Consider the following 19,239-nt stretch of genomic DNA (forward strand, 5'->3'; position numbering starts at 1 on the left):
TTTGTACACAAGAGTAAACATTAGTACATTCTGCACACAGCTGCATATATTCTCTGAGGCATCAGATATTCCACCTGTCTTTCAATTCAGCCTGAATTTAGTCATCTCAAGAATTTCCTGAACTTTCCGTGATATTTATAACCTAGGTTCTCATTCCACTTGGCTTTCTGCTTCTAGAAACATTGTCAACTAGCAATATATCGAGAAGCTGCTTGAATCAGAATGCCCTGGTTGAATATCATTGTAACTTTTATGAGAATTTAAAGCATAATATAACTCTGTAAGATAATAATCTAAATAACCATTATGTTAATATATAACCTAATATAAACCTTATCAGAGATATAAACTGATCAATGTAATTGCCTTCTTAGCATAGGCTATGAAAATCACAGAGTAAGAATATTATTGCCAAAGAGAACAAGTACGGAGAGTACAGACAGTAGCAAGTTGCACTCAATAGCAGTCTTGCTTGCTTTTATTAGATTTATGCCCTGACCTACCACCTGATGATGTTCAGGGTGGATTCTACCTATAAAATCACATAACAGCAGTAGAATTTTAAACATAGTCATACATTTTTTGTCAAATTAAATTCAGGTTTCAGGGAATACCAAAGTAAACAAGCAAGTCTTTAGCCTTTTTTTCTTAAAATATACAGCGAGGGGCCAGCAGTCCAAGGTCTAGTGCTACTCTGGAGAAGGCCCATTAATGTATGTACAGCCTCTTGCAGGGTAGAACCATAACAATTCAGGTTGCTTCGCCCAGTATTGACCATTTTGTAGTCTCTCAGATATTGCTATCCAGAACCAATTACCAGGCAGGTAATCAGTATTATACATTAGGACTGTTGTAGTGATAATCTACCCATTTTAAAGATTTGGTTTGAGTCTATTAGCTATTTAATCTGCTGACCTGCTTTTCTACATCTATAGATATTAAATAAAATGGGATTATATCTTATGGACTTGCAGTTTGATATTATGGGGACAGTATTGCCCAGAACTATTTTTGGGGAATGGCTCCATAGATAGGAATGGAACCAATACAACACCACAGTGCCACTTGATAAGATGCCATGGTCTATCTAGTGTATCAAAAGTTACTGAGAAGTTTGAAAATGCTTAAGTGTCTTCATTCTAATTCCAATATTCTGAAATAGATTTTCAGGATATTTTTCAGGCAAATGGAAAATGAAATAGTGGTTGTCTTTCAAAGTAAATAATAGAATATGGAGTCCATAAAATAACAGACGCTCTCCAAATCACATCACAGTACTACAGTTGGTGAGCTAGTAGGAAAGCAAAGGCTGTTACAAAGAGATTTGAAGCAGATGAATTATATATACTGTATATTCAGAAATGTTTCACAATCTGCAAAGGTTAAAGACCTGAATGTTCAAGTGCAGCAATAAAAATCTTAGTGGAACAAACAGATCAGAGAACTTTGATGCTCAATCTCCCTATGGTGTAAACTGGTGCAGAATATGGAAGCAGATGGAAAGTCACTATTAAAACAGGAAGGTCAACACTTTTTTGAAGTGATTAAAATATATAATTTTTGAAAAAATCTAAAAAATACATCATTGTAACAAAATGTAAATTGCATACATTTTTGCTGTTTGTTCATCTTGCCTTCAGAAGTTATGGGTGTTCCATCACTGGAGATTTTTAAGAAGAGATGCGACAGCCATTTATCTGAAAAAGTATAAGGTCTTCCTGCTTAAGGATTGGATAAGAAGACATTCAAGGTCCCTTCCAACTGTTATTCTGTTCTCTTGATAGCTTGAACAGGAAAATTGCTTCTTAGACTAACTTTGACACTTTGAATGTACTCTGATCGGCATACATTAAAATGAAATTTCGTTGCATACAGCTCTCAAAGGGTGACCACCTCCAGTATACACTACATAAACATGACAAAATTATGCATATACCCACATAAATGACACCGAGAAGCAACACAATCTAGTTCGGATGTATACATGTACATGGCGAGAGGATTCAATTGGCCAATTGCAAGCCAACTTGCAAAATATTTGAATATTTGAACCACAAAACAGTGGTTCAAATATTCAAACTTCTGCAATTTAGTTATTGCTATGTTCTGCTATTTATACATCACTCACTACCTTTCCTTCTACAATCCAAAGCCCACTTACGAAGCACCCAGACTGGTGTGCTTTTCCTGTCTGTGTGAGATGATGCAATAATTGCCTTTTATAGCAGCTTTTTTCCCTCGGTAGTCTTACACAACTTAAGCTACCTCTCTGAAATTATGTGTCATTCTGTCCTCGTGCTGGTTCTTGGTTTTACACAATTTCCCCTGGGCTGAAACGGAAATTCCGCTTGACCAAAAAACAAACAAACAAAAAACCCCAGTTCCAAATCGCGGTCGCATTTTTCCAGCCGTGCTTTGCGCAAGTGTGTAACTTCTAGATTCTTTTATTAGCCCTTCTTCGTGCATTTAAGAGCTTTCCCAGTCCAAGCTAGGAGAAACTGGGCACGGCAGCCTCTCCGTTCCTCCCCAGAAGGACATTACACGCATTTTAACCCCTTCTCTTTTTACACCAATAAAGAATTCTAATTCTAATCTATCTAGGGCGAATGCTACAGGCTGCTCCTCTTCCTCCGCCCAGGATCACACCTGGGAGGGAGGAGCGAGGAGAGCCGTTGCTCGTCATTGGCTTGTTTCCTATGGGGTGAGGGGGGTGGATCTAGCCGCCAGCCTGCGCGAGGAGGCGTGGGGGGGGGGGGTTGTTTCGCTGCTTTGGCAAGACGGGAAATGGCAAGCTTAGACGGCCTTCTTCGGACCGCCGCGCTAACTACGCTTCCCTGCATGCTTCTGGCTCGCAGAACGCTGGGGGGAAGGGGATGGAATCGCCCAGTGCGCCCTGGGAGTTGTAGGAGCGGCGAAAGGAGCCGGTGCTTTCACTTCCCGTCGGCCCTTGCGCGCCTGCTGCCTTGGGGCGGAGGCGGGAGGAGGAGGAGGAGGAAGGAGGCAGGGAGGGAGGCGGAGGAAGCGCAGGGAGGTGGCGTTGCGGCATCCAGCGGCAGACCGTCGGCCGGCGGGGTGACTCGGAGCCGGGGTTTTTACTCAGCCGGAGGCCCTTCCCGCCGCCATCGATGTGAGCAGGCGGCCCTCGGGGGAGGATTGGGAGGGCGGGCAGGGCCGTGTGTGGGTGGGGCCGGCTCGGTGGGGAGGGGGGAAATCCTGCCGCCTTCACGCTCGGCTCCAGAGGGGACGGCGCGACTTAAAAGAAGAAGCGCTGCCACTCGGGAGTTTAAAGGCGTCGTTGTGCCAACGGTACCCCGGCCTTTACCCAGCCCGGCCCGACCTGGGCTGCCGCCTCCGCCTTCTCCTCCTCCTCCTCCTCCTCCCCCCCCCCCTCCGGTCCCAGCGCTTCTCCTTGAGCGGTTGGTGCTGTCAGGCCGGCGCGCGCACGCGTGCGCTCCACCTCATTCCCCCTCCCCTGCCGGCACGCGACGAAACCACAAGCCGAGAAGCCGAAGCGCGCTCGCGCCTCCTTTAGCCCCCGGAGCCTCCTCCTCCTCCTTGAGTAACATCGAGACGCGAAAGCCTGCGCCCGAGCGGAGTTGCCCACGCAAAGGCAACGGCGGAGATATGAAGATCAAAGATGCCAAAAAACCATGTAAGATTCTTTCTTTCTTTCTTTACCTCCTTTCTTTACCTCCTTTCTTTCTTTCTTTCTTTCTTTCTTTCTTTCTTTCTTTCTTTCTTTCTTTCTTTCTTTCTTTCTTTCTTCCTTCTCTCCTTCCTCCCTCCCTCTTTCTTCCTTCCTTCCTTCTTTCCTTCCTCCCTCCTTCTTTCCTTCCTTCCCTCTTTCTTCCTTTCTTTTTCTTTCTTTCCTTTCTCCCTCTCTTTCTTCCTTCCTTTCTTCTTTCCTTCCTCCCTTCCTCCCTCCCTCTTTCTTTCCTTCCCTCCCTCCTTCTTTCCTTCCTTCCATCTCTCTCTCTTTCTGTCTCTCTCTTTCCTTTCCTTTCCTTTCCTTTCCTTTCCTTTCTTTTTCTTTCTTTCTTCCCTTCCTTCCTTCCTTCCTCTTTCCTTCCTTCCCTCCCTCCCTACTTCTTTCCTTCCCTCCCTCTTTCTTTCTTTCTTTGTGTGTGTCTCTCTCTCTTTCCTTTCTTTCTTTTTCTTTCTTTCTTTCTTTCCTTCCTTCCTCCCTCTTTCTTTCTTTCTTTCTTTCTTTTTTTGCTTTTGAAAAAAAAACAGTTATCTGTATTATAGTCAATACTGGATGTTTCCACCACGTAGCTTCTGTATCGGAGGGTTTTTCTGTTTCTATTAGGAATAACTGGATTGTGAAAGTGTGTGTGTGTGTGTGTGTGGCACAGGCATTTACTAGTAGTTGAGCATCCAGTGCATGCATGCATTCTTGAAAGTAAGTCCCATTGATCCTATTTAACTTAGTACTGAGAAAAAAGTGTTTTTTAATAATCAAAAGCATAAATAAACAGTGCTTATTTATCCAATCCTTCCATTGTAATACTGCGTTTTCAGAAAAACCAGTATTGTTTTCTTTTGATTAGTTGCGTGGATGTAGGAAACTAAATTCCAGGTGGAAAGGAATTGATTATGTATGTTACAAATGTTTACAATAGCAATAGCATTTAGGCTTATATACTGCCCCATAGTGTACAGCAGTCAATGCCAGAATAGCAGAAATGATCAAGGGGAAATACAATTTCCTAAGTAAAACTTCGCTTTTTCAGAACACCTGTAAAAGTGATATGTCTCTTGCTGCTTGTCTTGGCATGAAAATAGTTATGCAGGACTATTTTAAGTTGAACTAAAACAAAAGTATTACATTTGGTAACTTAATAAGAACATGCCTATATCAAAACAATTTTTTAAAATTTGAAAATATACTACTTGTACTTTTTTATTTCTATAATTGAAATCCTAGTATTAATACCTAAAGTACCAAAAAAGGGAAGTGATTAATTTAACACTTTGATATTTGTAGAAGATCATATATATGCAATTGTATTCCTCAGTTTTGAGTGCAGTACAGTATATTCTTGTCATATTTGCAGGGATAAAATGCTTTCTGATTTATTTGAACAATGTGTACAAGATGACTGAAAAGCCTGCTGTACATGCATAATCGCTAGTAAAAAGTTGTTTTAACAAGACAGCTTTTGTATTAAAATAGACCTCACCATATTATGGAATAGTGCTCCTTAGTTACAGTGTGTCTTCTCTATCTGAGGTCTGGGAACAAAATGTTGATGGCCACCTTCAAGGTCACTGCTTTCCCTTCCTAATGATTAAAATTAACACAGACCCCTTCAACTGTAGGACTGTGAAAGAAATAAGGTCTCTCTGAAATTGTGTTAATGAAAATACTGCTTCCATAAAAACAAAAAGATACTGTGAAAGATTGAAGACCTTCAAATGAAAATGTACCTAAAGAAAGTTTTCTGAAAACTAAAAGAGCCAACTTGCTTCTGATAACCAGATTGATGTTTCCCAAGAAATCCATAAAATCTAACTTCAAATATATGGTGGTTCATTTTTTTAAGGCTGAAAATTATTACTGTTCTGTTGGCAGAAGGAATGTTCAAGGTTTTCTTAGTCCATTTAACTTTATTGCACAATAATAAAAAGTTATAAACAGGTGACTTATGTTCCAATATTTGTTTGAAGTATGGATTGTAACATCTTGATTACAATTTATGAAGCAACCTATGTAAAAAGCTTTAAAGCTTTAAATCCCATATCTCCCCTAAAAATTAATACCCGAAACTAAACATACATGAACTAGAGAAGGGTGAATTTGTTGTAACAATGTGCAACTAAAAGATGCTTTACACCTCTCCTGGACTCTGTTTCCACTTCCCCAAGTGAGGTATATATATCTCACAATTTGGGAAATGCTGTTTTACAGCTTCTTCAAATGAATCACCCTATTGCAAAGTATTATTTTAAAACAATATCAAATCCGAACCCAGACATTTTCATCTAATGTTTTCAAATGCTTAAACTGTTCTGAAAATATTGTGGTTGGCCTTAGCTTCAATTCACTGATTCCTGAATAATTTAAATAGCTGCTTTTGGGGGGGAAACAATGACGTGCTTTTGTTCTTAGAATTGTGCATAGGCACACATATTTACATATGCACATTTGACCAGCCCATTGGAGATAACAGAATTTAAACAAAGCTGTCACATACTTATTGTGTAACAAAATCCTTATGATATATGGGAATCAATGGGAATACATAGAAGTGAACTTGTCCTCTGCTCTTATGAGAGCTTTTATCAACACCAAACAATTTTCATTAATTGTTTAACAGAATAAAGAGGCCTGGCAAATAAAATAATATTTGGTATTTCTAACAATAAAGCTCTCTCTCTCCCTCTCTCTCTTTTTCGCTCTCTCTCTCCACAGCTTTTCCATGGTTTGGAATGGATATTGGTGGAACGCTAGTGAAACTTGCATATTTTGAACCTATAGATATTACTGCAGAAGAAGAGCAGGAAGAAGTTGAAAGTCTGAAGAGTATTCGCAAATATTTAACATCAAATGTGGCCTATGGGTCCACTGGTATTCGAGATGTCCACCTTGAACTTAAAGACTTGATACTCTTTGGACGAAAGGGAAATTTGCACTTTATCAGATTCCCAACACATGACTTGCCTACTTTTATTCAAATGGGAAGAAATAAAAACTTTTCCACGCTACATACGGTGCTTTGTGCCACTGGTGGTGGTGCTTATAAATTTGAAGAAGATTTTCGCACAGTAGGTAGTTTAATTGCATGTTCTCTCACTGATTGACAGAGTATGTATACTGATTGTCTGTGATGATAGAGTCATAAATCTGTGTAGCAATTAGCCATTTAGGTTTATATACCTCCCCATAGCGCTTTACAGCACTCTGTGCAAGTTACAATGTCATTATTTGCGCATTGCTCCCAACAATCTGGGTCCTTATTTTACTGACCTCGGAAGGATGGAAGGTTGAGTCAGCCTTTGACTAGGCCCTGTCAGGATCAAACTCCAGACTGTGGGCAGAGTTTCCCTGCAATACTGCCCTTTAACCACTGCACCACCAGGGCAATCACTTCTTTTTCATAAGGCAAGGGTGTGATAAAGGCAAAGAGATCTCTGGATTTGTACTTTGGAATTTGACTGCTGAAGAATCACTGTCTGCGTGTCGGGAGGAACAACTTCCTAAATAACTCCTTGTTTTCTTTGTGATCCTGCACAAAAGAGCTGGCAAGATTTCCCCTGATTGTTCTTTTAAGTCTTACAGCAAAAAAAATTAAAATATGGTAACATAGATGGGATTTGTAGTATGTGGATATATTGGGCCTTGCCCTGTTCAGGCAGTTTCCTTTTGTCTTTTTCTTTGTTTAGTAAGCTCCAGTTATTACATGCAAAGTAAGAAGGCAATCGGACAAATTTAGATACTTGCTGGGCATGTGAACCGAGTGGCGCATGCTTATCTTACCAATTGTCATGTGCTGCATATTACATATACAACAACCCTCTGCTCCAATATGTTGCAATATAATGCTCTCATCAGTTGCAGCAATTTAAAGTCTTTTTTAAAAAAAGAAAAATGATTATAACATTTTTATAAAAGGTCAAGATAGTATGAGTGATGCAGCGGAAATGAAACTTGACTTCCATATTTTGATAGTGAATATATCGTGTGGCTCTCTTAATATATCAATATATCACATCTATCAATCAGGCTCTCCAAATTTTTTAAAAATATTTTCATCCTGCCTTTATTATTATTATAAATAACCCAAGGTGATGACATAAATAACACTCCTTCCTCCTATTTTCCCCACAACAACTCTGTGAAGTGAGTTGGGCTGAGGGAAAGACTGGCCTAAAGTTCCCCAGCTGTCTCATGCCTGCAGGGGGACTAGAATTTACAGTCATCTGATTTCTAGGCCAGCACCTTAACAACTAGCCCAAACTGGCTCTTGAACTATCGCTTCCAGTATTACCTTTGCCATAGCTATAATTGTAGTTCAACTTCTGGAAGATCCTAAGATCTCATTTGGTGTAGATGGAGAAAAAATTAAATTTTACAACAATGCTAGAAAGATGGTCTAGATCTAGAATGAAAGATCAGGTGCCTGTAGCCTCTTAAGTTTTGTTCAGGAACATGTTAATGCTAATCAACATTTCCTCTTCTTTTTGGAGATTGGAGACCTCCAGCTGCACAAATTGGATGAACTTGATTGTCTCGTCAAAGGCTTGTTATATATAGATTCTGTCAGTTTTAATGGCCAGGCAGAATGCTACTATTTCGAAAATGCGTCAGAACCGGAAAGATGCCAAAAGATGCCTTTTAACCTAGATGATCCATACCCGTTGCTGGTTGTAAACATTGGCTCAGGAGTCAGTATTTTAGCAGTTCATTCCAAAGACAACTACAAGAGAGTGACTGGAACAAGGTACGCATATAAATGCATGCCAAGTTTATAATTTAATTTTATAGTATGAGTTTTTATGCTTATGTATTTATAAAATATATTGAATGGCCGTCTCAGGTTTATTTTTGAGAACATTATGGGCTGATAATTATTAGATAAATGATTTTTAAATCCTAGGTTAAAAAAAAATCAAAGGAAAGAAAACCTGTGAGTTGACAGGTTATTTGACTATCTTTAGTCAAGCATAGACAAGCATCTTAAAAGACTTGCAGTGAATCAGTTTCCGAATAGACGTCTTAAGATGGACTTGTTACATTCAAAGTAATGTTCATAAAGTACCCTATGGAGCGGCAGACTAGTAGTAGAAATTAAAGTATTTATTATATGTTGGTTCATTAAATACACTTCCTGTTTTATGTCTTTACAAATGTTTTTCTCAGTTCTCAATTGTATCTCTTTCCTAATTTTAAATAGGCAAGACATGATCATCATTGCATTAGTTAAGAGGTATAATTTTACAAATATTTCATGTTCAGTCTAGGTGGTGGGACCTTTCTTGGTTTGTGCAGTTTACTGACTGGATGTGAAAGTTTCGAAGAAGCTCTAGAAATGGCATCCAAAGGTGACAGCACACAAGCTGACAAGCTAGTCCGGGATATTTATGGGGGAGATTATGAACGGTTTGGCTTACCAGGATGGGCAGTGGCATCTAGGTAGGTATTGGAAAGTAACACAGATCCTGAATTCATGACATGTGCTGTGTTAATAATATATCCAGTGTATTACATTATATTATTCATTTATAAATATCTGAGAAATATAGAACAGTAATACCTTTTTGAAATGGAAAGTATGTTGGTGGCATGGAAAGACTACCTTTAATAGTACTCTCTACCCATTACATTATATATTTTAATATTTTTCTTTAATAAAGATTTGTAGAAAAAAAATTGAGTAAGACGTTTAGGTGAAATTTACTTCCTCATGTCCCATAGTTTCTGAGAAAAGCACTAATGCGGTGGAAGGAGGAAGGAAAGAGAAGAAAAGGACAATTGGTAGTAAGGTTCTTTAGTAGCAAGAAGAGTGGGGTCAACCTGTTCTCCAAAGCACCTAAAGGCAGGACAAGAAATGACACATGGAAACTTATCAAGGAGAGATCCAGCTTAGAACTAAGGAGAAATTTCCTGACAGAACAATTAACCAGTGGAACGACTTGCCTCCAGAGGTTGTGGGTGCTCCATCGCTGGAGGTTTTCAAGAAAAGATTGGACAGCCATTTGTCCAGAATTGTATAGGATCTCCTGCTTGAGCAGGGGGTTGGACTAGAAGACCTCCAAGGTCCATTCCAACTCTGTTATTCTGTTAAAGTGGATAGACTCGATTATAGTGATGAAGATTACACCATTGGGAGACTTGGGTGTAGCAGATTAGGAGTCAATCGTCATGGAGAAAATCTGTCTATGTGGTCACTACAAGTCTAAAACAACTTGATGGCACATATCAAATCATAACCCATAGAGTTATCTGGTTAAAATTCTGATTAATTGCCTAGCACCAATAGTTGCCATTAAACGAACTGACTTCTGTCATCAAACCTGCAAGTAGTGCTTGCCCACTGAAATTGATTTAAATATGCATTTCAGTTGAAGAGTCCCCAGATTGTCAGTTAAACAATAAAATTTGTATATCTTGGTATCTTGAAATATCTTTGCAATCATAGTCATAATAAGATGATTGAAGAAGTTTTCAGTATGTTTGCTTAGAAAACAGAAGATTGATTTATAGCTTAACAGACTAAGGCTTTGTTGCTCAGAATAACGTTCTTTCCCGTTGACAATTATATTTGGTTTCCGTTCAATATCGACTTTGTCAATCTATTTTTTTCTTCACAAAAAAAAATGACAGAACTAGCTCATTTATACTGCATTAGTTTTTTCTTTAGATAACAGTGATAGGTAGATGACTGCTTGGCAGTAAATAGAAGAATCATACAGTTGAAAAGCATTTTGCCAGACTATCAAGTAATTGCTTCAGTGCCCAAGGATGCAATTAATCTGGTCCTGAAAAATTAAATTCAAAGAACTATTTCCTATTCATGTTTCTACTACTTAATCTTCACTACTGCCTGATGAACGTGCCTTTCACAATTTCCAAAACCCAGGACTTTTTGATTTCAGAAGACACAATAACTCTTCCTTTATCTGATACATGGTAACATTTTTCTTCTTCACACAGAGTAGTTAACCGTCTACTCTAAAATATATATTTGACTTCACTCAGTTTTTCTTTCTCTTAAGTCAAGAATGCCTGCATACATTCACTGTCACCCAATTTCCTGCTACTTCCAGAGGGGAAAAGCAAAACTAAGTCAAAAATTAAATTGATCCATCAATAAGAGTGATTTGGAAGCCTGGGCACAAAATAAGGTCTGCCAGTTATATCAAAATACCATGAAGCATTTAATGATTGTGGGATGTTTCCAGCCTTTCCCATCCTACAGTCCTTCCAATAAGCTAGACTTAGATCTTGTCATTCTGACACTGAACATTTTTGATCTCCCAAAGAGGAAATCATAGGTACATAGGTGTAACTGGAAGAATGTAGATCAGTATCTAATTGGAGAATTTTGCAAGTTTATTTTTATAAGTACAAAGGTGCTTTCTGTTGTCTAATTGTTTGATTATGTGCCAACTTTTAGCGACCACATAGATAGATTTTCTCCTTGAGAATCTGTCCCTAACCTGCTTTTTCAGAGTTTCACAAAAGCTTCTATCCATCAAAAGAGATAATGATCTCTGGCAGACCATGACATGAGTCCTTTCAAGCTTTGTAAGCAGCTTTTATATAAGAAGTACATCTTATCACAAGCAGAGAGAGATATTATTATATACTTTTTGATGAACATCAACATTGTAATTTTTTTTCTAGCTTTGGGAATATGATCTACAAAGAGAAACGGGAGTCTGTCAGCAAGGAAGACCTGGCTAGAGCAACCTTGGTTACTATCACCAATAACATTGGATCTATAGCACGAATGTGTGCTGTAAATGAGGTAAACAGTGTTAGGGGGAGGATGTGGAAACTTTGTGTTGTCTTAAATGCAGATTGGAACAATTATTTTGTTAAGGACAAGCAAGTTCTTTCTCGTTATAATTTCTATTCAAGATTTGTCCTTTTTCTTTCATTGAATTTAAATACTCCAGAGCAATCCTAAAGTTGATTGGCACTTAAATCTGTCTGTCTGTCTGTCTGTCTGTCATACAATTTAGAGATTGTCCAATTCCAAATGACTCTGGGTGGCTTAATCAATTTTTCTAAAAAAAATAACTAGTGTCTAGAAGGCAAACTCTCTATAACCAAAAAAAAAAAATGTCCTACAATGATCAACCACAACTCTTTTCATAGCCTTGAAGAAAGCCAAATTTTCAGTGACTTACTTCCTGAATGTTACCCAAATGGGAGCTGCACCTGTGGGTGGATGCTCTTCCCTTGAGCAGCTCCTGCATCAACAGAAGGGATGCTTCCTGGGTCCTGATAGATGACACTTTTATTAAAGAACCAGGAATGCCTCCATTCTCACCAGTGGAAAGAAACAATTGAGATAGGCATTGCATCAGCCAGTCCCTATGACCATTAAGGATTTTATAGGTGATAATACTGATCTTGTATTACCTTCAGAAGCTGATTGATAGCCAGTGCAGCTTGTAGAGCAGTGGTCCATCATTGCCTGTTCCATCTCATTTTGGACTGTTGTAGCTTCCAAATGATTTTCAAAGGCAGCCCCATGTACAGCTTATCGCAGTAGTCCATTCAACTATATTAGCTAACTATTAATAATGATGTTTGGTCTAATGCTTGGGGAGAAAGGTGTGTTTGTTTTAAACTATGTTTTATGGATTGTTGTGGTCCATCTAGGGTCATTGTATGAGATAGGCAGCCATATAAGTACTGTAAATCAATCGCTTTCATCCAGTATACATTCCTCCAGAAGTTTGTGTAGTGACCACACTTCTACGTTTACTGCTTTCTGAAGCGCTGCTCTCTGAATTTCTGCATCTGTTTTTTATGCATGGAAAACTTCAACATAACCAATTTTACCCAACAGGAGAAAGAATTAGTTGCTCATTGGGAATATTTCTTGCTGTCTTTGGCTTCTTTACAGTGCTGCCTTGTTGCATATGGATCAAGCAGCATTGTACAGGGCTATGAAGACACTAAGTACTGCTTCACTGTAAACAGTGGTTGAATTATATTACACCTAATACATAAGAATCTGAGGAATGGCCCATAGTATTTTTGTGTATGCAGGATTAAGATTATAGGGATATGTGAAAACCATCTGATGTCATTGCCCAAAGTTTACTTTGATCTTCCATTGTTGGTATAGTTACACTTAATAAAATGCAACTAAAATTTATAAAGCAATTTCAAATAAAAAATGACTCAATGAATTACTCAGAGGCCTGAGCAAATTAAAATGTCTTGGCTGTGTGAAGTAGGCATGAATCTTGATATCAAATAAACTCGCCTGGAAATACTGTTCCACACAACCATATCTCTTTTTTTTCTGGACAAATTCAAGAACAATTTAAGTAGGAAGTAGAATTTTTGTCATATTCATACTGATTCAAATTGGATCCAAACTCTATTTTTACCAGGGGAAGCATTTCCTGAGCTGAGTTCCATTCAGAGAGTATATTAAAGTGACAAAAGATTTACATGGTTCAGCTTCCCTGCAACCCATTATACTAACTGCAGATCTACTGTGGAGATTTGGGAGAACATACAGAAGAGGGTAGGATATGGTCTGGGAATAGAGGGAGATGGAGAATTGGCAGAAATCTCAATTTCTTTCAACTGGGTCAGAAGACCCCTGAGAAGGAAAATACTGCTTTTATTCAAATTAGAAAATGTCTGTGTCCGACTCACTGACTGGTCTGCATAGTGCTCTAAGTGGGTGGTTATGTTTATAAATTGATACATTTCTACAGTTAAATAAAATGTAGGCTGTCCTGGAACAACACCTTGCAAAAGGCAGTACATAATTCTAGTATGTAAAGTAAAATAATTCTGTTGAATGTAATTTACATAAACACTGGGACTGTGCTCCTATGCACATTTATCTACGAATAAATCCAGAGAGAATAGTTGCTGAAAATGGTAGTTTAATTTTTTTCTTACACTTCAGAGAGAAAACTTGAATTGCTTTTGATTATATTCAGGAATAGAAATATCTATTGCTGTTTTTTTTCCTTCAGAAAATAAACCGAGTCGTCTTTGTTGGTAACTTTCTACGTGTGAATACTTTATCAATGAAGCTCTTGGCATATGCACTGGATTACTGGTCCAAAGGCCAGTTGAAAGCTTTGTTCCTTGAACATGAGGTATGTATCAATCATATCCTTCTTTACATATCTTTACATACATATCAATGTCCAGCATCCTGTAGCTATTTTTATTCTTGATTTGATATAAATATATGCATAAATGATGTGTTTGTAGTGGAATTATTGGAGACAAATTTAAATGCTGGATTTTATGCATTACTATTATTGGTGGAAAGACACTTCTGAAGAGAACAGTAGGGTTCACTCCAAAGCTTTAGTAAACTTCTCTATTAGCAATATGTTTGGGACAGTGGTGGGTTGCTACTGGTTCGCACCGGATCAGGCGAACCGGTAGCAGCAGCAGCAGGAGGCTCCGCCCACCTGCCCGGACGCTTCTGCGCATGTGCAGAAGCATCACACGAGCGTACCCACAAGCAAACCAGTAGCGACGGGTTTTGAAACCTGCCCCTGGTTTGGGAACATGTATTTATTTATTTGACAGATTTATTTCCCATCTTTTCTTTAGGAGCTCACAGCTCACACCCTCCCATTCCCCTCCCCCCACACACAACAGCAGCCATTTAAGAGAGGTTGAGCCAAATGACTGATCGAAAGTTATCCAGCAAGCCTAGAATCTGGATCTCTCAAGTGCCAGTCCGTACTCTTCACCACTGTACTACAGTTGTGCTCATAAGTTTACATACCCTGGCAGAATTTATGATTTCCTGGCCATTTTTCAGAGAATATGAATGATAACATGAAAACCTTTCTTGCACTCGTGCAAGTGTTTGGCTGAAGCCATTTATTAGCAATCAAATGTGTTTACTCTTTTTCAATCATAATGACAACAGAAACTACCCAAACAACCTTTATCAAAAGTTTACATACCCTGGTGATTGTGGCCTGATAACATGCACACAGGTTGACACAAAGAGGTGTGAATGGCTATTAAAGGTAACCATCCTCACCTGTGATCTATTTTGCATGTAATTAGTGTGTGTGTATAAAAGGTCAATGAGTTTCTGGCCGCCTGACAGACCCTTGCATCCTTCAGAAACTGACGTTTCTGGATTCTGAGTCATGGGGAAAGCAAAAGAATGTCAGAAGATCTGCGAGAAAAGGTAGTTGAACTGTATAAAACAGGAAAGGGATATAAAACGATATCCAAGGAATTGAGAATGCCAATCAGCAGTGTTCAAACTCTAATCAAGAAGCGGAAAATGAGGGGTTCTGTTGAAACCAAACCACGGTCAGGTAGACCAGCTAAACTTTCAGCCACAACTGCCAGGAAAATTATTCGGGATGCAAAGAAAAACCCACAAATAACTTCAGGTGAAATACAAGACTCTCTGAAAACATGTGGAGTGGCTGTTGCAAGATGCACAATAAGGAGGCACTTGAAGAAAGATGGGCTGCATGGTCGAGTCACCAGAAGAAAGCCATTGCTATGCAAATGCCACAAAGTATGCCGCTTACAATACGGCACAGAGACAAGCCTCAAACTTTCTGGCACAAAGTCATTTGGAGTGATGAGACCAAAATTGAGCTTTTCGGCCACAACCATAAACGCTACATTTGGAGAGGAGTCAACAAGGCCTATGATGAAAGTACACCATTCCTACTGTGAAACACAGAGGTGGATTGCTGATGTTTTGGGGATGTGTGAGCTACAAAGGCACAGGAAATTTGGTCAGAATTGATGGCACAATGAATGCAGTATGTTATCAAAAGATACTGGAGGACAATTTGCATTCATCAGCCCGGAAGCTGCGAATGGGACGTACTTGGACATTCCAACATGGCAATGATCCTAAACACAAGGCCAAGTCGACAGCAGAATAAAGTGAAGGTTCTGGAGTGGCCATCTCAGTCTCCTGACCTCAATATGATTGAGCCACTCTGGGGAGATCTCAAACGTGCAGTTCATGAAAGACAGCCCAAGAATTTACAGGAGCTGGAGGCTTTTTGCCAGGAAGAATGGGCAGCTTTACCATCTGAGAAGATAAAAAGTCTCATCCACACATACCACAAAAGACTTCAAGCTGCCATTGATGTTAAAGGGGGCAATATATCGTATTAAGAATTGGGGTATGTAAACTTGTGATCAGGGTCATTTGGGTAGTTCCTGTTGTCATTATGATTGAAAAAGAGTAAACACAGTTGATTGCTAATAAATGGCTTCAGCCAAACACTAACCATGAATGAAAGAAAAGTTTTTGTGTTATCATTTTTAATCTCTGAAAAATGGCCAAGAAATCATAAATTCTGCCAGGGTATGTAAACTTATGAGCACAACTATATATTAGTTTTTTGGGACCATGGCCTTCAAAATCCTGTTGGGTGCAACACCAGTCATAGTTTCACTCACTCACTAACTTATTTATCACACTTCTATGCTCACCCTTCTCTCAAAAAGCAATTCTGGGCAGTGTACAACAATCGAATAACACAACAAATACATAAAAACGGATGCCAAAAAATATAAAATGTCATTATTAAAAATGAAAATATTATTAACATTTTAAAATATACAGATCCCAGAGTAAAAATATTAACCACCCTACAGAGCCATCTAAGAATGTCTCCAGTTCCTTAGAGGCTGGAAGCCCTGGTGACACTACCAGGTTTTGAGGGACTTCCAGAATGATAACCTTAATAGCAGAGAGGGGTGTCACATACTGTAACAACTGGTTCGCCCAGAACTGAAAATGTGAGTGCGGAACTGAAAATGTGAGCATACGCGCAGCATCAAAAAACCGTTGATTATATAGGATGTGATAGCACTTGGGCGGGGCCAGACGTTGGTCAGAACTAACGGTTCGTCCGAACTGGCAGCAGCCCACCACTGCTTAATAGCATTCAAAATGATTGGCTTATATTCAAACGTGTTTCAGTTGCTTGAAAAAATACAGGTTGAAAAGAAAAGATTTGGGGATTGTCTTCTAGTAACTTCTTTCAAAACGAAAACAGGGTGGATGCAACCTTATAAGCCCTGTAAAACACAACATCACACAGAAAAATAGTGCACACAGATTTGATTTTCATGTAGCCTTATATGCAATTTCTTAAATTGACAGAGAAGCTAGCAGTAAACTGAGTTCAGTCACCATCATGATAGCCTCTCTAAACTATATCCAAACAGTTTGGAAAGAATTCAGAATTGATAGTAAGGAGGTTTCCAGACAGAATTACTTGCATAGCCCATCAAGGAAGTCCTGGGCAATTTTTTAATATTTCTTTTCTTAAGAAATTATCTCTGGTAGGAAAAAAAGATGAAAGTAGCCATAGATATATACAGAAGAGTTTTAAATGGAAGATAATGTCCGTTTGTGCTCTCATACAGTTCTTTGAATCAGGCAGGTTAATTCTTTTAAGACTTAGTATTTGTAATCTTGACAGAAAAATAGTATGCAGAGCAGGGGTGAAATTCAGCAGGTTTACGCTGCCAGTTCTGGAGAACCGGCAGTGTAAATTTTGAGTAGTTCGGAGAACCGGCAAATACCACCTCTGGCTGACCCCAGAGTGGGGTGGGAATGGAGATTTTGCAATATCCTACCCCCAGGAGTGAGGTGGGAATGGAGATTTTGCAGTATCCTTCTCCTGGAGTGAGGTGGGAATGGAGATTTTGCAGTATCCTCTCCCTGCCACGCTCACCAAACCACGCCCACAGAACTGGTAGTAAAAATATTTGAATTTCACAACTGGTGCAGAGGATAAAGAAGTCACAACTGCCCCAAAACATTTATACAAGGGAAAGGAAAAAAGACTTTGTTTCATACTTCTGTATATTTTTTCAAATTTATCAAATATAATGTGTCACCAAAAATTGAATTGTGCAAAATCTTCTTTTAAATGCAGGGTTACTTTGGAGCAGTTGGTGCCCTTCTTGGATTGCCAAATTTCAGCTGAAGCTCCAAGCCACCACAATACTGAATGGTTCTCTACCTTTCTGGCATTATTACATATTGTTTTTATATCAACTTGAAGAGCAGAAGGGCTGCAATCTTTCTATAAATGTCTTTAACTGGAGGATAAAACTATCATTGTTGACATCTGGGTGCTCCTATAAAGAAGCACTTAGCAAGGGAGTTGACATGGCATTCTCTAATCCATTTCATCAACATTCTCCAACTTGGTGCCCCTTCTAATTTCTCAGCTGATATAGCAGTTAATTATGCTGGTTGCAATACACAAATAAGGGGCATCGAGCTGGGGAATGCCGTAACAAACATTTAATACTCAGCATGTGTCTTAAACTTAACTGTCTAGACCCTTCAATACTAACCCTGTTTTGCTTCAAAACTATTCTTAAGCAATTGGGTTGCATGTAATTGCACAAGGTTAGACATGGCCTTGTGCTCAAGAGTTCATTTAGATTTCCAGTCAACTCTAAAACTGATTGTAGCCATGAATGAAGAAAGGATCTTTGATGCAAGGTATTGTGTTTCAATGCAAGTAAGTTACAGCATGTTGAAATACTTATTCAGGCATCAGTGTTAAGTTTCCAAACATTAAACGTAAAAACATCAGCAACGGTTTTGTACAAGTGATTTAATGAATTAATCAAGAATGTGTGTATAACAACCAGTGACAGTACAAGATGACAGTAAAAAAAAAAAACCCAAACCCATATATCTCAGAATTACTGCTATAAACAGTGCCAGCAGATGATATGACTGAAATCAAAGCAGCAGTGGTGTGGCAAAGGCTGGAAAGACAGATCTTTAATAAGATGCCTTTGGTGTGACTTCCCAACTCCAAGAAAGTGAGTTGATCTCATGGAACCTCTATTGACTAAGAATATTAACTTGGGACTAGGTTGTGTCCTTAAACCATTACGGCAGCTATAGAGGTTGAACTGCAGAGTCAACAGATCCGGTGTTCATTGCACCCTAGTAAACCGTTCCAGTGGTGCAACAGTGTGGCCTTGAGATAAACTCCTATACTTACTGTATGCCACTTTGGATACAATGGTAAAGTTTACAATAGTGGCATATTTAATAGACTGCTACAACAAAGCTTACCATAAAACCTCAGCAAAAAAAAAAAAAAAAAGAATTATCTCAGAAAAGAAACTTTCTATGCACAAGGATGTAATTATTGTATCCTGAAGGAATATGCAGTTACCCAATCCATGAATTAAAATTTTCTAGAAGGGAATCTACCACTGACTAGAATTCATCTTGAGTTTTAGGTACTGCTTATTTTACTTGATCAAGGTGATACACTATTTCGGCACATGAATATTTTATACAGCAATATCTATATGAAAAACAACTCCAGCATTCTTGGAAGATTGGTTGGTTTAGGTGGTTTTTTTTAAAAAATCATTTGTCTATAATTATATTTCAGTGCTTAGTATTAGTAATTGGTTTGTAGTATATAGCAATCACCTAAAATATTTTCTGTTTTTAGAACTTGGAAATTATCTCTGTATAGCACAGGGCAACATCCAGAAATGTGTACGTACCTCACTGGTTTGAGGAAGTC

The 19,239-nt window shown here is 38.8% G+C and overlaps 1 protein-coding gene across 1 annotated transcript; it reads left to right on the forward strand.

Moving 5' to 3' along the window:
• The first annotated feature begins 3,386 nt into the window (after positions 1-3,386).
• On the forward strand, positions 3,387-18,995 carry LOC139312173 (pantothenate kinase 3). The gene is made up of 7 exons (XM_070936748.1): positions 3,387-3,652; positions 6,416-6,768; positions 8,191-8,444; positions 8,960-9,136; positions 11,351-11,474; positions 13,681-13,806; positions 17,608-18,995. The coding sequence occupies exons 1-7, from the start codon at positions 3,625-3,627 to the stop codon at positions 17,656-17,658; spliced, it is 1,113 nt and encodes a 370-aa protein (XP_070792849.1). The 5' UTR covers positions 3,387-3,624; the 3' UTR covers positions 17,659-18,995.
• Positions 18,996-19,239: the final 244 nt, after the last annotated feature.

The sequence above is a fragment of the Pituophis catenifer genome, unplaced genomic scaffold, assembly GCF_029215685.1.
Source record: "Pituophis catenifer annectens isolate HBS135680 unplaced genomic scaffold, rPitCat1.0.hap2 SCAF_2, whole genome shotgun sequence".
NCBI classification, from domain to species: Eukaryota; Metazoa; Chordata; class Lepidosauria; order Squamata; family Colubridae; genus Pituophis; species Pituophis catenifer.